Source organism: Leuresthes tenuis, unplaced genomic scaffold, assembly GCF_036924035.1.
Source record: "Leuresthes tenuis unplaced genomic scaffold, fLeuTen1.0.hap1 SCAF_6, whole genome shotgun sequence".
Lineage (NCBI taxonomy): Eukaryota > Metazoa > Chordata > Actinopteri > Atheriniformes > Atherinopsidae > Leuresthes > Leuresthes tenuis.
The window spans coordinates 34636263-34662208 of NW_027325360.1; the positions used below are offsets into that span (position 1 = coordinate 34636263).

The 25946-nt window shown below is 39.9% G+C and overlaps 1 protein-coding gene across 1 annotated transcript; it reads right to left on the reverse strand.

Moving 5' to 3' along the window:
- Positions 1 to 244: 244 nt before the first annotated feature.
- Positions 245 to 25403, reverse strand: niban2b (niban apoptosis regulator 2b). Its single transcript, XM_072388591.1, has 14 exons — positions 25119 to 25403; positions 18527 to 18657; positions 17444 to 17572; positions 17258 to 17363; positions 16861 to 17028; positions 9080 to 9195; positions 7743 to 7847; positions 7156 to 7318; positions 6362 to 6549; positions 6012 to 6167; positions 4463 to 4576; positions 3011 to 3118; positions 2788 to 2899; positions 245 to 1974 (listed from the first exon to the last, which is right to left on the reverse strand). Exons 1-14 carry the CDS (start codon positions 25171 to 25173, stop codon positions 899 to 901), a joined length of 2727 nt encoding a protein of 908 aa, XP_072244692.1. The 5' UTR covers positions 25174 to 25403; the 3' UTR covers positions 245 to 898.
- Between the last annotated feature and the right edge of the window lie 543 nt (positions 25404 to 25946).

Below are 25946 nucleotides of genomic sequence, written 5' to 3' on the forward strand. Positions count from 1 at the left end.
AAGTATTGTTTTGAATCAACTTGATCAAAATTTTTCTAAATATAATAATTCAATTGAAGTCATATTTGCAATGATGGTATCTGAATGAAAACGCACATGACAGTGTATCATCACTTCTCTTATCTTTCTCTAACCAGTCTGTGTTTTTGACATAAATTATGAGTGTTGCGTTTGTGGATGAGCTCAACTGTAAATTAATCGCCTTTCTTAGGATCAAAGCGGTCTGAAGGTAAAACTGAACACATTTAATGGATAATGATTTATTGTCAGTAACAGTCATATGATTCACACAAAATTAAAATAAGTTGAAAAGCACGCTGGTCAAAAGAGAACGGGATGCAAATTAATAAATAACAGGAGGTACGAAATCAGCAAAGACACGAAATTATTATAAAAAAGTAAAATGACAGATTGGTGGATCACAGAATACAGAATCCATACAAGCGTTATACATAATATAAAAAAAAGATAAACTCAAAATAGTGTAATTCCCAGAAAACACAACATAAACTGAAGTTATGACACATCAGCGTATTAAATTAGATAACAGATTACATGCAAGCTTAAGAAGAAGTAAACGTTGACCCTTCTGAGTTCTGTACTGTGTTTTCTGGTGGCTTATTTGGGCCAGTATTAAACAAACAAAAAAAAAACAACAACTTTGTTTTCACACTTGGCTCCTTATTCTGCAGAGCGTAGAAGAGAAATGAAGAGTGGGGATTTTCTGGATTAAAAGCGGAGGTTCTTTTCCTGCCTCGTGCTCGGGGCAGAATCTGAGCCCTGTTCAGTGTAAGCAATCTGTCGAGTAAATTTCTGCAGTTGAAACTGAAAACGTATGTGGTTAAAACAGCATAAAGACTGATAGAAATGATTTAGCCACTGGTTTGTGGTCTCAGAGTTACTGGTTTTGGGGCTCAGAGTCTGGTGTTGCAGCTACACTTGCCTCCTGTGCCACAGGGTGCTTCTCTGAGGGCTGTGGTTGTGATGCGCATGGGGTCAGCTCCTCTATCACTTCACTGGTGGGAGATTGGAAGCCACTGTCATCATGTGGAGGTAGGGAGAAGTCAGGTGTTGACTTAGGAGGATTTTCAGAAGTTTCTTCCATAGGTTTGGAAAGCATTTCCTCTGGAAGAGGAGGCAGTGGCAATGTCTCCTCTGACTGTTTCTGGCTGGATGGTGGCTCATTTCCTGCCACAGGCTGACACTTCTCTCCCTTTACTTCCTCCTCTATGACTGAAGCCTCTTCTGTAGCCGATTCAACCTTCAGTGAGACATCTTCCTCACACTCCTCCTCTGGTGTGGGTTTCTCTTCCTCTAAGATAGAACCATTTGACATGTTTGGAAGGTTCTCTGTAGTGGTTTTGGAAGCGTCGGAAGATTTTTTCTCCTCTTCCACTGGGTTGGCAGTTGGCTCTTTCTCCACCACTGACTGGCTGTTCTCTCCATTATCCTTCACAGATATGACTGAAGCATCTTCTGCAGCTGATTTAACCTTTAGTGGGGCATCATTTCTATACCACTCCTGTGATTTGTCTCCTTCCTCCTTCAAAGTAGAATCATTCAACATGTCTGAGGGCTTCTCTGACATTTTGGGACTTGTAGATCTATTCTCGTCAGAGGAAGCCTCATTTTCTGAATGCTCCTCTCCATCTCTGTCAACCTCCTCTAATATAACACTAATGCAGGGCACCTCCATACATGACTCACTGGGCAGGACAGTGGAGTCTTCTACCTGGATCATGGACACCACCTGCTTCATCCTTCTCCTCTTCTGACACTCTGTATGGCCACCCTCACCATCACCCTCAGTATCCTCCCCTGGTCCTTCTGCCTGATCCTTGGCTCCTCCATACTCTCCAGCCCAGTCAATGGATGGATTTCCCCCCAGCAAGTGCAGGCTGGGGTCGCTATTGCTAAGGACAATGCTGTCCCTGTACAGGTTGTGCCTTCTCTGGACTGCTGCCTCCTTCACAGCTACAGACAGTGAGAAAAGGTTGAGATGAGTATGCACAAAATGGCTTCAGTCAATACCAATTTAAATAGATTTATTGTAAAAAAAAAAAAAAAAAAGAAAAAAAACTTTCTCAAAGTTTCCTAATTACAGGAGAATACTATAAAAGACATAATGTCATGGATGGATTCTGCTTCCTGAGTGATCAGTAATGAAATACAAAAAGTACAGCTATCAATATTTATCAATAAAGCCGTTTGATGTTCTCTATTTTTTCCTCTTTATTTCAGTTCCAAACTAGAACTTACTAAGAACTCAACATCTGAAATGAGGGGATTCTTGATGCTGCATAACTGATGTAAGTTATGGTTACTTTTCTAAATTTAATGAAAATGTTGAAGCATTTCAGCTGTCTCGACCTTCAAAGATTGAACGTTGGTTATACTGACAACTAAAGATAAGTGACTGTGGTCGTTGTGGTTGTTATTTACAGCTATAGGAAGCTCATGCTTATAATGTAACGCATTCTTCCACATCATATGGACATACTGGGGAGCTGATTCCAGTTGTGTTTGCCTGTGTGATACCACACCTGAAAAAATACTGGTTTAGGCAAGGAGCAGGAGATTGTCGACTGAGTATTTGTGCTGTTTCGTCTTCAGTGCCAGGCTGAGGATTTTCAAATTGTGGCAGGATATGTGTGGTACCATATAAGCTTCTGCCATACAGTTTATGTGCACCGATAAAAAGGAAATGCAGTTCAACTGTTATCCACTGCATCCAATGTACTGTAGTCATGTGAATGCAAAAGCAGAGTAACATGGTAGAAGACTGACCCATTATGATGTCCTTCATGACTGAGTGCAGAACCACCTCCTCAAAGATGTTATCCACAAGGATAAAGCGGGAAAAGTCCTCAAAGATCAGCTCCTGGAAGCGTGGCAGCTCCTGGGGTTTACAATAACAATCAAAACTTGTAAAAGCAGGATCATTCATAACTGAACATCTTTTTGTACTCACTCAACATTGTTATACTCAAAGTGTTTTTGTGAGACTTACTGCGGCGCAGGTTGGGCTGAGCTGCTTCAGCATATAGGGAATGAAGATCTGGAGGAGAGCCTCCCGGAAGAAACGCTTCCTCACTGTGCTGCTGTCATAGTCGAATTTCTGAATAAATAAGGAATGAATGAACAAAAAGACATTAGGGTACAATGGTGGAAAGTCTGTGGGTGCATATACTCAAGCACTGGCTTTTAAATAGTTTGAGGTTAAAACTTTACTTGAGTACATCTGATTTCATTCTATATCCACAGCATTCATTAAATGAATGAATGGGCTGAATTTGATTTAATCTTGGGTCCAAAGTATTTTCTTATGATGTTACTGCACAACTTTTTCAATTTTGACACAATTTTGACAGTCAAGAAACTGCTACATGTACTTGTCTTCGATAGCTAGCTTCAGGGTGCCATGACAACTCAGAAAGCATTAAGAACAGTGTACAGATGCAAGGGTCAAGGATGCTCACCATCCCACCCCAATTTGTAATTACACTTTTTTTGTAATTGCAAATAACAAAATTTAAGATTTTTCGCCATTCTCTCATGTTGCACATAAATGGTTCCACATAAATACAGCACCCTTTTGACCTCATCCTAGTTCTACAAAGGGCTTTTTTCTCATTTGTGCAGCACTTCTTATCACATATATACACTCTGTATACAAAGTAAGCTGGTTGGAAAATGATCACCCTTCCAACCCAAAGACAGACAGGAATCTGAGGGAGTTTGTATGATAATGGAACATTGTCTCCATCACTCTTAAACTTCCTCACTTTTTCATCCACATAGTTGGTACTTTATGGCATTTGTTCGACATTCAGTTTGACCTTGTGAATATGGAGAATAGCATCTGGCGGGTATAACCCTGTTTAAGCAGGTTCAATTATGTATGTAAATCATATTGAGATGGGTTATAAGGCCTTGTCATTCATCTAAATTCTACCTGTTTGACCTTAAACTAGTCGTCTTTAACCTTTCACCACTCTAGACTACGTAATGTAGAGCAGGGAATCAGATCCTCAAAGATCAGATTTGAAGAGAAAACACACTCATCTCATTAGAAAAGATTTATCTAAAGAAGAAAATGTTTGGTCACAAAGAGGTTTTTACAGATATAAGCTGACATGAGTGAGTTTAGTGGTTGTACACAAGCACCATAACTGCATGGTAGTCCACTGCTGCATGGAGCTCCATTTTGTCCACAAATTATTTTGCAGGACTCACACCTTCTATTATCATCATCATCCCACCAAAAATAAGGTTGGAGAATGAGGAGGACAGGTTTCATACTCATGGTGCCATACAAAAGCAACGAGCCAAATCAGTAATGCATGTCATTATTTGTAAATATAAGAAGACCCTAATCCTAGCACAGAATAGCATCATCCCCAGGTAGTATACATAATGTCTAACGAGAATGTGTGTATACGAGTGATTACTACTGTTTTACCTTCATGACTCTGTCCTGGCAGCGCTGGATGGTCTTACAGAGAGCCTCTGAACCCTGGGATTCCAGATTTTGGTGGAGGATCTGTTCAAATGTATACACTGCATTGTCCATTTGCTGTGGACAGATACACAGTGACTTTAAAAAAAAAAAAAAAAAAAACGCTTTGTAGGGGTGCTATGGGGCTCAGACTGTATGCAAGTGGTAAAACATTGGCTCATATTGGCTGTTCATATTGGCTATAAGGTGTGATGTGCCGTCACACAAATACCACCTTTTCAAAGCTGGCCTTCATCGAGTCTCCGGAGACGGAACGCCACCATAAGATGGCATTCAGCCTCCTGCAGCTCTGCTGGTTACGAGCTGAACCACATCCAAACACTCAAACTCAACTAAAAGACCGTGTCACGTATCCCTTTGTTTTTTGTAATAAAACTGACCTGGAAATAACTTCCATTATCTGATAAGAAATTTATTTTTGCTCTAAGATGCATTTGCTTTTCAACTTAAAATTGTTAAAACACAAACAGATTTGTTCTAAGTGCAACAGCAAAGAGGCTAAGTTCCTACCAATTACTTCAAAATACAAATTTAAAGTGATTCCATGAGAAATAAAAATACCATGGAAAACGCATCCACAACCATTTTTTTTCATCATCGTTATTATTATTATTAATTCATTTTTTTGTGCAAACCGTTGTTGAGCCACCGTGTAATAAGAAACTTTTAAAATGTCTGCTTTAAAAATAGAAATTAAGAAAGGGGCTTCTCGAAATTGAATGAGCTTTAACTAGACAGATTTATAGTTCTTTTTTAAATAACCGTCTCTGCACTGATGACAACAAAGACAGGACTTAATGTGCGATGTGGCAGAGGCATTAGAATTCAAACAGCCCGACTCTCTGCAGAGACACCACACATCCTATTCTGGCTAATTCAAAGAACACAAAAGCTTTCATTTGTGGACAGCAATTGCACTAAGCACCACAAAGCAAAGAACGGACTTGACTAAATAGGGAACGTATATATTTACGATTGGTGGAATTTCAATAACTTGAAATGTGATTTCTTATTAAGCTCAACCAATTTAGTTAAACTGATATTCATAGATTAGTATAATAATGGATAAATGTGACAGTGTGTTGCAGTACCCATCAATGGGCTTTCTATCTATCCATCTGTGTTCCCAGAGCTCACGTAATCCCGACTGAAAAATTAGGGACAAAACTCGAAGCTTTAATCAACTTCAAATATATGCGACTTCAAAATTTCAGTGTGTAGGACTTAGACCAGGAATACATTTGATATGCATGATGCTTCTTTTTTTTGTTTAACCTTACATTGAGCCATTTACATCTACAAAAACTGTGGCAGCTTATCTACAGAGACTGCCAATGCACAGCCATGCCTCTACTGTAGCGATGAATTCATGATTCAGTTGGCTGCAAACTGAAAATTCAGCCCCGGATGGCAATGAATCCTTTACACTGCCGTGTTAATCTTTGCAACTGTAAGTGCAATTTGTAACCCATGCTGTAATGCGGAGTGTCACCTTTCTCATGAGGATCTGGGCCCTCTGGACAAACACCGAGGGGCTGGAGACGTCAAACCTTTGCTGCAAACCCTCCAGATTCAGTTGTTCTACCATCTCAAAGCACCTCTGCATTTTCACTGGATGAAAAGCCAGCATGGAGATGATCTCCATGTGCTGAGGAGGAGAGGGACCAAGGAGAAGTTTATTTGGAACAAACACTGGACTGTTGAACTTTTGATTGGATTTATTGAATTCACAATTACAGACTTAGATGCTAGTTTATCAGCTGCCTTTAAGTCATGGTGTGATCACATAAAAAGGCTTTCAGCCCATACTAAGGTCTGAAACTCAAATGTTTTCCTCCTCACCTGTGCCACGGAGTCCTTTGTATCATTATTGAGGGTGTTCTTGCTCATGTCCACCAACTCTCTGAAGAAAACGTCCCGAACCTCAGAAAAGCCTCTGCTGGTGGGCTCCATTAGTGCGTCTAGAATGGAACTGATGTAGGGCTGAATGCTCACTTTCAGCAACTTCTCAGCCTTCGGGAGAACCACCGCTGCGGGGAGCAGTGAACACCAGAGGCAGAGTCAAAGTTTTCAGATAAAACCATCTATAGTGGAAAAGAAAACTTGTGCACTTTAAATGCACATTATTCCTTGTATCTTGCAGTTATGGACAAAGCAGCTGTTGTTAAACACAAGTTTCACAAAAATGTAGTGTAGTCCCTTGGTTTCATGTCACTCATTAAATTATTATCCAATTTGTCTTCTCTTTCTGCTGCTCTCAGTGTCAAAGACTCCTTCTGTAAACTCCTGCAGCAACGATATTCCTTCATACATAAACACTGTAGGGAATGCTACTGGTCTGCCCAGTTTCCACTGTGTGACAATGATAAGAAGCTGTCACACTGCAATAACAAACTTCTAACAAGTGTAGAGAATGGAGAATAAATGGAGCAACAAGTGTCCCTGGCTAACAGGCAGATGAAAGATAACAGAGTGCAAGTGTATTGCAGGTAGGAAAGATCTAAATATCAGTAACAGCACAAACTTGAAGAAAAAAAAAAAAGAAGAAGCAGCTTATTTTCAGCTACAAAGAGGATACAAATATATGATCTCAGAAACTAAAGTCAATTTATAATATATGCAAGCATTATACTAACCTCTGATCTTGTTTGTGACATGCTCCTTGGATGTGATAATCTGGTCCATGTCTGTTCGTATGGAGGCTTCCAGAGAGGAGCGGGCTGCCTCACACTTGTGCAACACAGCTTCATACTGGGTCTGACACTGTCCCTGCACCAGGCTGTACACTGCATCACTGATCTGTTCACAAGGATGAAGCTCCTATTACAAATCTCACACAGTACGGTATAATTATTTTGAGCATACTCATATAAATCAAAAGTATAATTCTATGCATGTACAAAAAGAGCAGCAGGAGGTTTGAGGATCAATATGTTTCAGAGGGAGCCAGAAGTATCCCTCACCACACCAAAAAAAGCTTTGCTTTGATAAAAATCCACTGTGACAAGTATTTTTTATTGTCCTGTGGCTAAGTGCTACTCCATTGCTTTCCTCGTAGATTAGATTAGACATCTATGGCAAATCAAATATACTCTTTTTTATCATCTTAAAATGTCAGACAGAGAAGACATAAAGCATCAACAGCTGAGTGTTAAAATGAAAATGGATTTAATTTATTTAATTCTCAGAATCAAAGTGGAATGAGTGTGGAGTAGCATCTTACCAGCATCCAGTTCCTCTGCCGCTCATGGAGTTTGCCTTTAAGGCGGGGGGAGATGAGTGCCCTCAATTCAGGAAGCAGGCCCTCCATCACTAGGTTAGACAGGATCTACAGGGCAAAGACCAACAGAAAAACACTCCTTAATGGACAACACGCATGATGGTCTGATTTAGTCTACCAGGCTGAATCGGCATAAGAACTGAATTCACGTGAGAAGTCAGAACATCATGGTTCATATCGTCTCTAATAGCTACATCAGTCAATTAAGACACAATAGGAAGATGATATGCAACACAGGGAGACCGATGTTAAAACACATGCATATGAAAGATCACAAACCCTTCTGGTCAGCACTGTTGTGCAGACAAAATATTTGAAATACTCTTCAAACTAGATTAGGAACAAAAAATAAAACGGCTATTCTGCTCAAAGGTCATTTCATTTAGTTAACCATGTGAAAGCAACCCAGAGGGAAATTCAATGCAGCCAAAGCTGGATATTTAGATGTGTATTAAAAAGCACCCAGACCAAAAAAAAAAAAAAAAAGTAGATTTTTCATATATAGAGAGAAAGATCTAGAATTCTCAACTTACTTTTGGTTTCGTTTTATTCTAAACACATTTCTTTTGTTTGCCATAACAGACTTCCCACACAGTGCTTTAGGCATCCACAAATGATTGGATATGACATGTTTTCTACAAAAGTTAGCGCTCACTTTTACAGTTGCTAGTTTAAATAATAAGGAGCATTTGGACGTACTTTAGATTCTCAATCTTCTAGGAAAGAGAGCTGGCTGTAACACATTTAATATGCACAAATGCCACAGCTTTCATCATCCACCACCATGCAGAGTTGAAAGCAGTTGAACAAATTAAAGATGGATCTGCTGACCAATGTACATTACATGACAAAATGGTGCATAATGGAGCATACATGCTTCACATGGTAATCATCACTGTATGAATAAAATAAAAGACCCCTTTTACTTTGGATGAACATCAACAGGCTAAATTCCAACAGATAACAACCAGCTACAGCCTAAGTTCACTAAGCTATATAATAACATTTGTATTGTAGTACTTTTAGATAACCTTTTTAAAACTCCATGAACCTCTACCGATTTGTCCTGCTCATGGGGCTTGGAAAGATTCTGAAATTAGTAGTCTTTTGTGCTGAATCAAATTATTTAAAATAAAGACTCAGTTCTTAAGGAAATCATCAGTTACCTGAAGATTCACAACCAATACACAGAGCCTTTTGGTTGTTTTTTAAGGACACACAGTGTATGTCTCATGTCAAATTACTGACAGCAAAATGAAACTGGGCCTGGTATCTTTTACCTGTGATGGTACACCGCACATCATCTCCCAGGTGCCATAGTCCCCCTGAGCTTGGCGGTAGAGACGTACTGAATCAGTGAAGGCTGGTGTTTGGACTTTATCCTCCTCACACAAACCTACAATTGGAAATTTGGCAGCAATTAGGACTTAGCGTTTCTGTGCATAATGGATTAGGCTGTTCAGAAGAAAAACAGAAGTATGCTGGGGACTGCCATTCTGCTTAGAATACCTCTTAGTTTCAGCTGGTTTCCAAATAAGTTGTTATGGAGCTTATATAGCTAGGAGGAGGGCCACATGCACAACTCTAAAGCAACAAATCACTTCAGTTGACCACACAGAATCAAAATGTGCGAGGAAAAAAACAAAATACATTATGCTGTAGCTGACCTGGGATTATTTTACATGCATATAATGAAAGTCTAAATGTCAATATTGAATACTGCCCTTTCCCTTTGTACATTTAATATGTTAAACAGGTTTACAACAGAGAAAATAGTCAATATGCACTACTCAGCTTTGTATGCATACGATAAGGTCCAGCTTTAATCTTCCTTTCAACGTCATTGGTTGACTTGCATTGGGTCTGTGGCCCACAAGGTCAGAACCCCAAGCTTAATGCAGCCCTCTAATACCTTATACTAAAAACTGTGCTCTGTGGCATAAATGCCTTGCAGTTTGGGTTCTCCATATGGCTAATAATTACAAGGCAACAAGTTTTGATCCTACAGTCTTATCTGTCATGTATTATTTTATATATATTATCTAATGATTTAATAGGTGTATCCTAAGCCTATTACAGCATCCAATCATCAATACGGATGACACAAGTGTAATTTAAGGCTGTGATACACATCCTAAAAATGAAGACAAATGTATACTTATAGCAAGACAGGATACGTCTCACTTCCCTAAAATGTTGATATCATTTCATAACTAGTAAGAATATAAAATGGATACTATATGGATATATGGATACTATTCCTTTCCTTTTAAATGAGAATATGCTTGGAATCAGCTAAATACATCAACACAGTGTTGTGATAAGAGTAAAAGGGCTCATTCTGCAATGCAATGCCTTACTGGACAGTGTGGGAGAACTCCAAACTGTGACAAAGCCAGGAAGTTACCATGTGACAGGGCTAGAGTTCCTTGCAGGAGCTGAGATAGGAAGTCCCAAGACCCTATCAAGGAGGGACTTTGAATTAGCCTCAGATAGTAGGACTACATTTAAACAAGCAAAGAATGGAATTCTGGGCTCCTCTTAATGCAACTATCCTCCTCTTCTTTCTTCACATGCCTTGAAATTACTTCTCATATTCATCACAGGATGTCACACACACCCTTTAGAATAAGCACATGCTTCTTCAAGAGTGACTCATACCACGTTTGTGTTTTTGTCAGCTAAGACAGATAATGAGGTAAAAGTATTCTTCAGATCACAGTTCCAAATATCCCTACTTTAAGGGAAATCATATGTTGTAGAGTAAATCTCTATGGATTTAAATTTGTCTCAAAAATAACTGCAAATGCACAGAGGGTGAACTACAAATATGCCGCGAGTTTCACACGTGTTTTGCTATCCACAAATACAAATTTCCTATTTGTAACTTCCGTGATGATTTTTACAAATACATGTGTATTTGTAAATTTATCATTTTCCATTTGTAAAACAAAAAGCCATTTGTGAAACTGAAAATTCTGTTTGTGAATCGTGACTCGGCATTTGTGGATCACCAATCACACATTTGTATTTCTGAGACAGTATTTTTGGTACTTTGTGAATCACAAGCTATTTGTTTGTTGGATCCGTGTAAATTTGCGGAAACAATGTCTCAGGAAACCGACACACAAGTTACAAATAGGAAATTTGTATTTGTGGATAGCAAAACACATGTTCAACTCAAGGCATATTTGTAGATCACCCAAAGCCCATAAATCCATCATAAAAAAGATAGTCATTCAAATCCCCTACAAAGGAAAGCAGTAGCCTTCTGAGAAACAATTCATTAAAAAAAAAATCAACTGGCTTCCAGGTGGGTTTTAGACCACCAAATAGTTTAAAATCAACCAAGTGATCAGGGCTGTGTATAGTGCCACCAGGATCTGTTCCAGTGGTACTCTGTACTGGCAATAAAATGTAAAATAAAAAGATAGTAAAATGCATTTTTGCTGCTGGTTAAAATGAACTGTTGACAAATCATTTCAAAACTGAATTCAAATAAACATTTGACACAACACAATTTGTTGTTTAATATTGTACTTGGAAGAATTATTTGTTGAGCTGAAGTGAAGCTTGTGCAGCCACACCTTACTTAAAAGAGTTAAAAAGTCTGTTCATCCGTGAAGCAATATTCTGTGTGGTATACAGAGAACATATGGAAAGAGTCATTGAGCTCATATACCTGCAGCTGCCCTGTGTCATGGCAAAAATGCCAACTGTTACTATCAACAGTCTTTCAGGTCAATTTGGTTCTAATCAACATTGCTGAGATGTTAAGCAGCATATCTGAACCCTCTCTGCTTTTGTTTTGCTTTACCCAGATATAGATTTATTGGTTGGCTTTTACAGTCAGGTTTTATAACTTAATTCAAAGTAAACACAAGAAACTTGTGCTACAAAAGAAAATGGACCAGACTCCGTGAATAATTCCCTATAATCCCATAGACCAGTGCTGGCCAACATGTCATTGGGGTCATCAGGAGGGAACCTCCTTTCAGTGTTTCGTCTAGTTGGGCCCACGACACCTCCAGGAGGCTAGACAGTGATCACTGGCGTCCCAGAGTGCCAGCCATCACTGCTCCTCACACCACAACAACCATCTTTTCCTTCCACAACCACAAGCTACCCCAGCCTCTCACCAACTGCACACCAGTCATAGCGGGGTGGGGATACAAACCCTGGTTCGGGTAGGGGGTAATGAAAGTATAGAGGGTTCCAGAGGTGGAGGCAGGACAAGACACACGAACAGATTCAGCAGACAAACTCACCTAAACAGTCCTACAGTCACTAAAAATGCCAGAAAAAACAAGACCATACAGGCCAAATCAACTGAAATGGCCACCTGGTTTCAAAAGACTCACATGGGCCACACCCTCAACTTAAATACATCCTGGATTTCTTCCTTCCTTCTTCCAAGAGTCTGTTTACCCTAAGTGCTCCCCCTGCTGGGCCCCCAGCTACTATTGCTTCTTCTAATCTAAATCCACTGACTGGACTTTACTGCCTCATCTGACACTTCCTTCACTATATTCCTCACATTCTGTCCACTTACACCCAACTCCCTCAACTATGAGACAACAGACTTTACAACAAATCCTCTACATTATACTTCCACTGGACATATCCCAACTTTCCATCCTCGCTGCTCAGCTTCTGCCCCCAACTCCACCTACCTAAGCTTTTTTCTTTCATATGCTTCTGCTACTAAGTCCTCCCAAGGAACAGTCAGCTCTATGAAATAGACTCTCATTCTACTCCTAGACCACAAGACTATATCAGGCCTTAGATTTGTACAGGATATTTCCTGGGGAACTTTCCTCCTAAATCTACCTGCATCTCCCAATCACAAGCATCCTCTAAGCTGCCTTGCCTCCTTATTGTCTTATTAACTTTCTCCTCCTCTTGAACAAACTGAATTGCCACTCTCTTCACCTTAGACCCTCCTAAATTCATCTGCCTTCGTTTACCTTCAATACCTGCAGCTAAGCTTCTTAATACTTGGTTATGTCACCGCGTAGACTGGCCTTGGGACAGACTAACCTTACAACCTGACAAAATATGCCTTAAAGTTGCAGTACCTAAACATAACGGGTCTCCATTTTCCCAGAGTTTTAGATTCTGGGGAGTTGGCAATACATCATATGTTGCCCCTATCAAAAATCTAATACTCCTTTCCTCCATACTCCACAGCTCTTTCCAACTAAACTTTTCTTGTGTATACATTCCCAATTCCACCGCTGTCCCTGCTTAGCCTGAGCCACTGCCTTTGTACCCCATAACATTTCCTCCTGTCTATAAACCTGCTCAATAACTAGCTTTCTCTTCTCCTTGGGACCTGCTCTACTCCACACTAGTTTGCCTGGGCCAAGCCCCAAGCCTCCCCGGCCTATTTGTACATTACCCACAATCTCTGTATGTCTAAGAGTTGCCTCTGCCTCCTGAGCTGCCATTCTTTGATTCCATTTCCTCCACTTGGTTGGGTTTGGAACCACCTTACTAACTACCACATCTTTACTCCCAGCAAACAGGAGCTCTGTCCTAACTTTAGTACATTTAAACTCCTCTACTAGACTAGATACTGGGAGCTGTAGTATGCTTTTCCCATACAGTGCCACAGTACTTAAGCATCTAGGAACATCTAGCCACTTCCTAATGTAAAAGCTAACTAACCTTTCCATTCTTTCTGCAACAGATAATGGAATCTCATACACAGACAGTGGCCACATCAACCGAGGAAACAATCCAAACTGCAGACTCCACAGCTTCAAATTTCCTGGAAGCCCCGGTTTATCTATTCTATCCAGTCCCTCAGCAACATCTTTCTGAAACTGCACTGCCTGCTCTCCATCATTTAAGTCTGCCTGGTACCACCTACCTAAACTCTTTACTGCGTTTTCCCTAATTATTGGAATTTTTTTCTTCATCTATTACAAACTTTCTATCACTTAATTTCCCTCTACTTGTTGAGATACTTCAAGACTTAGTAAGTTTGATTTTCATACCAACCTACTTTAGATTTTTCGGCACACAGTCTAATATCCTGGAAATATGCTCTTAGTAAGTTAACAACAACTACAGACACTCTAAAATAATCAAACACTTTCCAAATAAGGCTATGTGGCACTGAACCAAATGTATTTGCCAAATCCAGAAATATAACATGAAAGTCTTTTCTCTCACTCTTGGCTGTCTGAATATGATGCCAAATCATGCTAATGTGCTCTAAACACCCTGCAAAACCTGGTATTCTTGCCTTCTGCACAGTAGTATCTATTAAGCTATTCCTTTCTAAATAACTAGCTAATCTCTGTGCAACTACACTAAAGAAAATCTTCCCCTCTACATTTAGGAGAGAGATCATCTGGAACTGACTCAGGTCAAAAGGACTCTTTCTCCTTTGGAATAAGAACGCCTCCTGCCCTACGCCATGCTCCAGGAATAAACTGTTTCTCCCAAACTATTCTTAATTGCCTCCACAAAAACTTTAGGATATCAGTTGCACTGTTATAAACCCGGTAATATCAGGCCACTGCAGAGCTTGATGACGAGCTGATCATTTGAATCAGATGTGCTGGAGCAGGGAAACAACAAAGAGAGGCGATCAGAAGGCATCCTAATCAGACGCCCGAAAAACTTTATCAGACTCCTTTTTGATGTTAGAGCAGCGGCTCTACTCCATGACATGTATGAGAGTTCCTGCCCTTCTCTCTAGGGCTGAGCCAAACAACCACATCATCTGCTAAGAGCAGAGATGCAACCCAAACTAGACTACAAAGTACAATGTTGTTTATTATTGAAACTTGATATATATATATATATATATATATAAAGTGAGTGAAAAAGAATAAACTAGAGCTCTGCCAATATTGGAGGGTTTTGTTTCTTTGGGTTGTACATCTCAGTGGACGGTGCCATTCTGCATTCCCTAAAGTTTAATCCCATGGTTAAACCTTACAACAACGCTGTTTATTTTTGAAACTTGATTAGAAGTGGATAAATAAGAAGGACAAACAGTTTTAAGTAAGTTTATGAAAGGTATGTAGTGACTAAGAGCAGAGATACAACCCAGAAGTGCCCAAATTAGACGACCCACCTCTCCCCCACTACGCCTCAAGATCCTATGCATGAACATCACAAACAGCGCAGAAGGTCACCTTGTTCAGTTTGTCAGCTTCTCACTGCCTGGTGTCTTTCAGCAGGTCCTCTGGTTACCACCAATGACCTTCTGGTCACAACTCCTAGCAGTTGCATCTGCAATGAACATGTACTATTCGAATTCCATGTCCCAAACCTCCCCTAGCACCTGTGAAAAGTCCCAAACCTGTGTTGTAGATCTCAAGGACAGGGAAAGTCCTCCTCTTCACTGGATCCAACTCACCACCAGGTAGTGTTCAGTTGACATTTCCTCCCCTCTCTTGACCCAAATGTCAAAGACATACATCCACGGGTCTGATCATACAGCTACAAAAGCCATCATCTCTTTTGGCCTGAGGAGGCACGGTACTTGTATGAACTACCTTATACTTGAATGTGGTATTGTTATAGACAATCCATGACTTGCACAGAAGACCAATAACAAAACACTACTTGGGTTCAGATCGGGAAAGACCATCCCTCCCAGTTGTGCTCCTACTAGGTCACTCTGTCCTTTCCCACATGGGCATTAAAATGGCACTGTCACTTTCACCTGCAGCTCTCAGCTGCAAAAAGAAAAAAACTCACAGGGGAAAAGGGGAAAACTTCAACACTGAGGGCACTCAACTAGTGGCCTTTGATTGTTTTGATGCAGGACTATACGCAACACTTTCCCCTTGCAATCAAAAGCCAGATGTTAGCAGGTGTTAGTGGTTTTTTTTGACAAGTATAAAAGAAGAGAAGTTTTTTAGTGTGCTGAAGTCTTGGCAACTTTCGAAGAGATGTATACATCATCTCACAAGAATACATACATTTCAGACAAAGGGAGCAATGCAAGTAAAGCTAAAATATATTCAACAGACAACAGCACAGCAACTGAAAACTACTCCAGTTGGTCTATGAAATGACAGTCTGACATCAAGGACATTTAATACTGGATAAGTAAACCCTGCCCTCAAATAAGCAGAAGATGATGGATGGATGGATGGATGGATAAGTAAAGCCCCTGAAACCCAGTTGCAGTTTTGGGCAGCACAGCAAAATGCCACTCAGCAGCCCCCCAAAAGTTATTTCATGTTTATGCATTTGGCAGACGCTTTTATCCAAAGCGACTTACAGGTAGGCAGATAGGGCTACTGGAGGTAGTACCTTTCATGCAGGGGATTTGAACCCAGGTCTCCCACACGGAAGGTGGAATCATACCACTACACTATCCAGTCCCTTTTATGTAAACACATGCTAAATAAATCAATCAAACAAAATCAAATGCAGAACAATCTCACAATTTGATTCTTTGTGCTGTTATTCATGTCTTTTTTGGGTTCCGTTTGTAAGTTTTAAATGTGCAAGGCTGGACCTCAAAGTCTGAAATAAAAGTAAAATTAAAATAAATATCTAAGATGTCATTTCAAGTTGGCAAGAGACTGGATAAAGTAAAAAGGTACTCCACAATTCAAAAAAGCTTTTTAAAAAAAGCCATGGCCAGGCATGTAAAACCAGATGAGACCTGTGAATTCAAGAGAACTATTGTGTCATCTAGTATCAAGTATTGTTGTACTTCCATGAGCTATCCAGTCAGAGAAACTTAAAGATCCAAATGGATTTTTATACAGAATGCAGGAGGAACTGATCCAGAAAGATGGATTTACTAAATTATTTCAACATGATGTTTCCAAAATTGTGGTGAGGCTGTGCTCCAACCCTTTTGATTTGAACCTGCAGACCTGCACAGCCACAGACCAGATCAAAACACTCAGACTAACATTTAGTCCATAAACCTGTCTTGAGACTTCACAGAAGCAGATTTCTTGCTGCCGTGTATTTATTTATCTGTTTGTTGTATGATGATTTACATACCAGTAAGATTTAATAATATAGGATAAATCCCACCCAGTGATAAGTATTAAGTTGAGTTGGCAGGACTCACCATCATTTGCATGTCTCACACAGTCCTGGAGGACAGCGTGCCACTTTTGCTGCTCTTTCTCAGTCACCACACAGAAGTAATAGTGGCGGGCATAAGGGTGCCACAGGATCAGGGGGAACTGGTTAGGACACTTCAGGAAAGGTGAACTTCCCACCTTAGCTTTCACAGCTGGAACAAAAAAAGAAAGAAAAAAAAACTAATACAAAATTCACTGTTTTACACTGTTAATTTGAATGCAACCCTCTACAATCACCACTTCTTACTGACAATTCCTGATATCAGCTCAAAACTTTTTCACTTTGCAGTTGATGATAAGAATTGAAGCTTTCCCATCCTGATAAGATTTAAAGTGTGCAATACAAAACATTGCAGCTTCAGCTTCTTCTGCCCTACTCACTAGGCAGGCTGTTGCCGATTAGATCCAGATACTGCTCCAGAGAGGTCAGCACTTTGTAGCCGGCACAATTAATAGTTCCTTTGGGAAGGAGATGTTTGTCATAGGCCTGGGAGGTAAAACGCAGCATCAGTAACATGCCAGTGATTCACACAAGTATTCTAACTAACTGCACTGTTCCTCACTTACTGCTTTGTTGTCATAATAGCTCATGTTGTAGGAGTCTGGAACAAAGAAGAAACGGTTCCTCCATTTCTTGTTCTCCTCTAGGTACTGAAACAGTGACCCAGAGAAGATAGACTTGTTCTCCAGAGGAATCTGTGGAAGATGACACATCAGTTGTGATTTTCAGAAAAATAAACTTCTCAAGTTAATCCACGAGCTTTCTCAAAGAGAGCCAAATGAACACCTCAGTGTGTGATATCTGTTACAAAGTGTGAAAATATAAAACTAGACTTAGAAATAGTGATTAGTTTGAACTAAGAGGAAATAACACAATTTATAGAGAAGGTGTTCCATAAAAAAATCCTTAAGCAGAAAGACATAAGTACTAACAACAAAAATCATAAAATAGAAATAGTCCAGTACACACTTGAGGAAATGCACATGGGTACTAATCAGTTCATTCATCTACTCTGGAGACATTTTGTCATGTCATAGAAGGAAAAGCACAGATGTTAGGATATACAAATGGCAGCATTGCTGTTAGGTGATGCACATCCATGGTCTTACTCTTGCTACTGTTTTGAAGTGTGAAGTCATATCATTCATTAATTAATTAAACCCATACATTGAACCATAGCCTACCAGATCTAAACTCCACTTTCTCATCTCATAATACACCATCATGTTGTGCAGATTCACCGCACTACTATCTACTGTCATATACTACAAATATTGAAATTGAACTGTGTTTTGCTCTTAATTCTACCTTTGCCTGTACACGTTTATGAACTTACACTGGAGATATAAAAAGAAAAAGACATAATAATGAAAATGCAACTTAATAAAATGAGCCAACTACTGTAGATCAATAAGTTGGGTCTGTAGTTTAGCAACCACACTGCCCATCTCTTAACAAAACCCACTGGAGTTCTACTTTTAGCTGCTTTTCCCCCCCCTCCTAAAAAGAACATTTTGCATGGGTATGCGTGTATCCTCAGGCTGATCCCAACAGGCACCTACAGAATGGGCACTGCACTAGTTGAGTTAATGCAATGAATGGAATCAGTTGTTTTGAGTCTTGCAGAATGGTGGAAGTGAATATTTTACCTTACGGTGTAGCAGTTGTGGTTGTGGGCCACCTCCTCCCTCTATGTCAAAGCGAACTTTGTTGAAGAGAGCCACAGCATACTGCTGCTCATACAGACGCCCAAACTCTCCCATCAACTTCCCAGTGTGGGCTGCAACATAAACACACAGCTACAGCTGGAGTGGAAACGGATCTCAGGCATTTCCATATTCAGAGACTTTTGACTACACTTTGCTTCAAACAAATTTTCACAAAGAGCTCCAGATTCTGCTGACATAATCAGAAAGGCCAAAAGGTTTGTGGGACAGACCTTAAGGGAAGTCTTACTTGGAAATAGTTTTAAAAAGAAAATAAATAAATAACCCACTTACTGAATACATAATCCAGTCATGTTAGCTTCAATCTGAATCACAGTGTCATTATTGTGACTTAGAACAGGTCAAAAGATTTTTCCTGCATTTCATGAAAAATGACGACTCAAATGGCTCAAATTTCCTATACCAGCACTGCAAACAGAATTATGCTTCATCTGTTTCAATAATCCAACATTTCTTCCTGAAGACTTTCCCTGACCCCAACTGTGACAATAATGGATAATCTACATTATGGGGTTAGCTGTATGGAGCTGGAAGCAGAGTAAGTCTCCACAATGTAATTGTGGAAGCAGATTGATTGCTCTGTTTTGGTGTATACTGCAGTATTAATACAGAAGAACTTTACTGTGGAGTCGGATTGCATGAACAAAACAATCCTCACTATAAAGTCCAAATGTGACTTTAACAAAAGGATTTCCCCATCAGCATCACAGTTTCCACACATGTAACACACTGATGAGACTGTGATTCTGAGGTCAACAATGTAGTGTAATAAGACCATTAGTGCAATGACGGCCTGTATGTTGCCTTTGGAACACATAAAGCATCCGTTTACTTTTTTCACCTGCTTATTTTGAATCATTCTGTTAGCTCGGCATATTTTTGCATAAATACCTGTGTAGAAAGAAGCTAACTTGAATTGTGAATTACATTACATATTTATAGTGTAACTGAATGTTTTTTAGTGACTGCCCACTAGTGTGACGCCGTTAAAAGCTGGTCCTCTAAAAGAAAAAAACAGTTCCAGTTTTCAGCGATTGTTCTGGCATACAGGAAACATTGTGCTGTACAATCAAAGGATCAGGAGGTGTGAGACAAGCATGAAATGACTTGGCTTCCTCGAAGCCAAAGCCATTGGTTTTAGCATAAGTTAGCTTTAATAGGAATTTTGGAGATGATCTGTTCACTGTGGTTAAAGCTGAATCTAAATCATGCTGAAAGAGAGAGAAGCTGTTTAAGATGTAATGGATCAGTAACTGGAAGTTCTGCATGAATCAGTCTAAAATAAAATATATTCATATCTGTACTAATATTTGTGCCAAGCAATGACCTTTTTAAACACAACAGATTATTTTACTTACATTCCTTCACTTCATTATTATCATAATTGCTACTATTAGTAATTGTCTTAATTATTATTATTAGACGGTTCTTTTTGATAGCTGCAGTTGTAAACATAACCTTTCCTGTATTCCCACTATCAATTAACTGCCCGACTGAAAAAGAACATCCCAGATTGGACATACTTCATGGCCAAAACATTGAGGCTCCTAAAAAAAAAAAAAGAAGCTGTAACCAGGCATTTCTACAGAATTAGGACATCTCACACAAAAGTTATAGGCATTTCAAATACGTACAGAGATCACAAAAATGTTGCATCTGGGTTGAATAATAATGATCAAATACGTTAACCACTGCTGCTACAGCTTAGATCATCACAAACCTCATTTGTTCTAAGTGATGTCCTGTCAGATGCAAGCATAGCTGTTGTAGTTGTATGAAGGTAGGGTTCCTAAGCCTGACATCGTGTTGCCACACTTCTTGAAGCAGCTAAGTCTTCCTGTCCTTGGTGAGATGCATGATATGATAAAACTGCTGTTCTAAATTCATTGACTTCAGGAATGAATCTATCTCACCAACAGACTTTTGATTCTCCAGGGGAAGCTTCGGTAGGGGAACAAACTTTCTGACATAGGTTCCCATACCAAAGGTTTCTGTAGTGGACAATTTCTGCAGACAGTGCTGGTTTGGCACATTCAGGAAGCCTTGGAGTATATAAACAAGTTCTTTTTATTGTTTGACAGCAATCATTAGTGAGGGACTAAGAATGGACTTTGCCATGCTTGTCTTATGTCCTGTTCATGCGAGGACTGAAGCCGATTTACTTGAGTATCTTGTCATTTACAAAAAAAACACTTTGTACCTCGAAGGGTTGTTAAAGCACGAAAAATAAAGAAAAGTGTCATGGATCTAAAGTGCTGTACCTAAATATAGTAATAAAGCATAGGGTGTCTGTTTTATCATCCACATCCAATGGAAACAAAGATTAGGAGAAGAGTACTACCTAAAAAAAATTAGCTTGATTTGAGACCACCTGCAATCAGCATCTAAGACATTCAGTGGAGTACATGCTGCTCCTTGATTTACTGGTCCTGGCATAAAAACATTTATCTGCAATGATCCTGCATACATTTAACAAGGCTAATATAATTTATATTTGGTAAATTCTGCTCACCCTTTAGAGTTTGTCACTTATGGTTTGCCTTTTTGTTGTGGCAGCGGGAAGTCATGGAACTTTTAATTAGAAGTTAACATTATTTCTACTCATAACGAGAAGAGTCGTGGAAGCTACTGAAATCCTTTCCTCGTGTCGAGGTTGCAGTTGGACTGGAGGGGCAAAGAAGGGGACCTACAGCATGTTTGCTTGTACATTGTTCATTCTAAGACGATGAAAAGAACTATAAATATTTGTACACAATATGGTACAAAGTAAACCATAGTAATCAATAAGTTTTCTGTTAATATGTTGTCTCACATGCCCACAGGAATTTCAACTTATAAGTAAATATCATGAACAACCAAACTCAATTAAATAAGAAAAGAAAATTCTTTAACACACGAGATAACAAAACACGTAACAGCACAGCTCTTGAGTAAATGTGCGTTACCTGCCCAGACTAATGGAGTCAACAGCAAATCCAAACTAAATGAAGAAAAGATTCTACCTTAGAAACAAGATGGAAAAAATGGTAAATCATCCCAGAGAAATCCTTTTTCCATGTTTAGAAACATGGTTAAAAAAATTCATCTTTCAGCAGCAGCTTCAGGTTCAGACACTGGGGTCACATTCCACAGACAGTTTGGGGTTTTTCCTCCAAAACATGTCAAATTTAGAAAAGAAGATATCTTGGAGCTGTATTAGCTGCTGCTGTAGGTCTTGCTAACTCTTTGCGGTGCTGCAGCCAGTGTTCATTCATTTTCCACGGGGCCTCAACTTTACAGAGAGCAGCTATCTGCTTTAATGACACTACAGTGTTGTCTACCATCACAGTGGCAATTGGATCCCAGAAATAAGGCTTTTGCTACATGTCGCAGCTAATGTTATCGCTGACGTCCGTTCAAGAACTGCAGCATATCTCTGGGACCAGATTTATATTTATTAGACCAATGAGAGACACCCCCTTCTTCCCCCACCCTCCTTTCCCAACAGTGTCTTAACAAAAACATTCCACTGTGATAGACCCATAGGCTGACTCATAAATAAAGAGTGTTCCCATCACAGATCACTGAAGCAAGAGCTGCAACTGTGCTTGTGGAAGAATCTAGAACAGCAAAGGAAAGCTGATTTAGTTCTAGTTAGAATGTGTTTACTGAGCTTATTTATCAAGACGGGCGTATAGTTCAAACATTCCACTGGGATGGGTTATGAAAGAGCATGCAAGGACCACTCTGGGCCCACAGAGGTGAACCACCAGTGATTTCAACATATGTGATGGTCAGGAAACTGTGAAAGTTACTGGAGATGGAGATAAGTAGTTCATACCACATATGGAGGCCTCTTCAGTTTAAACTGACTGGTGCAGAGTTTCAAGCTGCCCACCAGTCCAGTCACTTAAAACTGAAGATGCCTTTAGGACACGAGGTGAAATGTCTTTAAGAACCACAGAGGAAGTCCAGCTTCACCTGAAACCGTGTGTTGGGGTCCGAGTCACAGGGATTTCCTCCATCTGAACCAGCTTAAAAACAAGCTTTTTTTATGTACTGAAGGTCAGAGTGCCATACCTCACCATGCCACAGATAGCTTCACTTCAGAGCCTGCAGATTTTATAGACCCAGGAAAAATATTCCAAGTTAGAATTTCCTGTTTCCTGTCCCCTCACCCACTGAAGTTAAAACAGCTGTATGTCTGCTTAAGGGAACTCTTTGTGGATGCACACAAGTTGCTACTACAGCGAGCGTAAATGAATAGCACTACAGTGGACAAAGTGAGCCCCCCAATGAGTGGTATCAGTAGTTATTTTCTCGTAAACCTCATTACTCTACATTTTACAGCATAAAAGTGAAAAAGAAAAGAAGAAGCTCATTACAAGACTTTTCATGAGTCTCAATAGAACCCTAAAGAGTAACAATATGATTAACAGATAATTAGAAATTTTTGTTTGAATGGAAACTTCTGAGAAGTCTACTTAATGTACAAATATATTATGTTGTACTAAAACAATGCAGTTTCTTTAATTGCATGTTTTGAGGCTTATCTTTACATGGCTTTAGGTTCTGTAAAAAGAAGGAAAACAAATCTACAATATATACCCATCTATCTGTCTAGAACATTTATGCTAACTATCCAACTTTTCTTTTCCCCGTGTCACCATCAAACAGTTCTTCTGTAAGCAAAAGCCTATTTTACATCTGGGATGGATGACAATCACAGCCAAGTTTTCAATAAAGCCCTAAAAGCTTCTCTACATGTACATGCACCTTCCTGATTCCAACGCACATACTTGCTCATGTCAATTTTCAAAAAGGAGATGAAAGGTTAGTCATGTGATCTGGGTTAAGAAAAACCCATGCTGCCTATCTGTTGAGAGCATGTGGCCCTGGCTGTGCAGGAGGAGGTTTCTATCCAGACACACACTTTTGATGCATTCCTCAAATTCCCCATCTGATACATTTTTATGTGGCTCACTTTGATTTGGCCACTGAAGGCAGAGAGAGAGACATGTCTGGCCTGTAACTCAGTAGCATAAGTCCCTAAACTTCGTAGTGGAGAGAGGTAACAGAGTTTGACGGCCCGCAACTGGCCATTCTTTAAAAAAAAATGTAGGTCTAGTTCAGGGCAGATTAACCCTTTGCTCAGTTTTACGCGCCTGTTAAGCCCCACTTTCTCCTTTCCAAGATGAACTGATCTTGTATTCTGTTATATTCCAGTTCTTTTCAAGAACAGCTTACAAACAGCAGCTCTGTGACATTATACCTTGCAGATCATTTAGGACAATATACTAAACACAGAGCTGTTGTCCCGCCTGAGGTTTTGGAACTAAAACGCAGTTGGAGACTTTACCCAGCTGGATGTTGGCCCTTCAAGCACGGCAAGAAAACTAAGGGCACTTTTCAGTTGCAACCCTTATGTCCGATTTTAAACAAACTCATAGTTTAAATGGTTATCTCCTCTTCTACTTGAAAACAAGACCAAAGGTTTGCACTTTTAAGATTAGTCCCACACTCATCAGCAACACTCTGGGTTAGCATGAGGTCTGCTTGCCCTGGCATATCATTGTTTTATGCTCTACCCTCCACAAACTGTACAGGACTTCATCAGAACATGTTCACACAGGTCACATAAGGAGCTCATGGTATTTCTAAGAGCTGCCAAGGTTGCAGTCTCTGTTATTTTAAGGATCTTTTTAGTTCAACTATCAAACAGTGAAAATGTTAAGAGAGATATTTTGTACCTACAAACAAATATATGCATTTCCCTCTTTGACAGCAAAAGTAACAGTTTAACTGACCTAAATGACCAAAGGGCTGGGCCTGGTCAGTTCTTTTCATATTCATTTCCATCAACAAAGTCCAGATAACCATGACAGAGAAGTTCACCTTGGTTAATAGACTTTGATAAACTCCATAGAGAATGCAGGGCAGGACGTTCCATAGCCCAGAAACAAAGCCACTGTCAACCATCTGCAGATTTGGTCCTCAAAGATGATTTACACTGAAACTCAACTGTGGATGACAATGGCCCCAATCTCAGCTTTAACCAACTCTATAGACTGAGTCATATTTAAAAATGGATTTGAGTGCATACTGTCACTTTAAAACAAAAAAAAGGTGAAAACTTTCAGAAAGAAATGGGTAGCACAAATGAAAAGCAGGTGAATAGAAAAAAACGGGTTAGAGAAGACATCTGAACATGATTTTGTGTTTTTAGAAGTAGGATATGTACAGAGGTGAAGGGGACTCATTCAAACACTTTGGACGTTTGGCGTTCACTACATTTTTTTCTCATATTTATCAAGGTAAAACTGCCTACAAAAATAAAACCAGTGAAAACCACAAGAGGTACCAAAGTCAACCAAATGTCCTGGAAACACGACCTTCGTTCTCATTTCTCCATTCCTTCTCCTTTTCTCTCTGGCACCACTTCAGGGAACGTCCGGAATTTTATGAGACGTAAAGCGCACATGACCCAAAACGCCAAACAATTCCGAACCAAGCAGACTCCAACTATACTCCTCACCTGTGATTATCTCTCGTTTGGCCTCATCTAGGTGACTGGAAATAACGTCCCCCATGGTGGAAGTAGAAGTCCCAGACTGACTCCACTGCAGGTCTACCAGAGTCTTCAAGACAAACGCAGTCAACCCGTTAAGAGAAAGGTAGACTCCTGAAGCCCCCTCAGTGTGAAGGTAACTACCTGACGTAACTACTGTCCAGAAAAGACGGGTAATGACGGGCGCTAAGCTTTGCCTGGGAGAGTGAAGTGAGCTGAAAAACGTTGGCTGAATGACAAACTTCCAAAGCTTTTTCTCGGAGAGACACACCCTCCTTTAAAGTAGGAGGGGAACTCCCACCCTCCAGCGAAGGTGCATTCAAGCCATGTGGTAAACCTGCACACCCTATCCGGGCTTCACATTTTAAACATTTCGAGGTTTAACACATGCAAATGAGTCATTAAAAAGAAATTCCTCTCTGTTCATACGTGTGTTTTGAATAGGATGGCTCACAAAAAACTAAAACTTTTTTAAAAGTCAGGGTATGTCAGTACCCTGGCAAGTAGCTGAAGCATTTGGTGACGTTAGTAGAAAATAAGGCTCAGTTGATCAATGCTGTGTTACTAAAGATGTCGGGCGCCAGATGAGCCCAGAAATGAATGGGCTCAATTCTTTCTTGCTGATTGGTTGGTGTTTGTTCATGGGTCTTTTCTTATTATGTCCCCTGGACACAGAAGCGTTTGGGTGAGCGTCATGGCTCACTGTGCTCTCCTAACAACTGCTAACGAACGTCACCACTGATGGCAAATTATGTTGATCTGGGGCATCTGCATGTCTGAGCAAAAGGGCATATA

What these genes read in the sequence shown, in the direction of transcription:
- niban2b (XM_072388591.1), bottom strand. Translation starts at nt 25,173, where the DNA reads ATGGGGGACGTTATTTCCAGTCACCTAGATGAGGCCAAACGAGAGATA. An exon ending in CAAAGGACTCCGTGGCACAG is followed by an intron (nt 6,168 to 6,361) that starts GTGAGGAGGAAA and finishes TCTCCTCCTCAG; the next exon opens with CACATGGAGATCATCTCCAT. An exon ending in TCAGCCCAACCTGCGCCGCA is followed by an intron (nt 2,900 to 3,010) that starts GTAAGTCTCACA and finishes TGTAAACCCCAG; the next exon opens with GAGCTGCCACGCTTCCAGGA.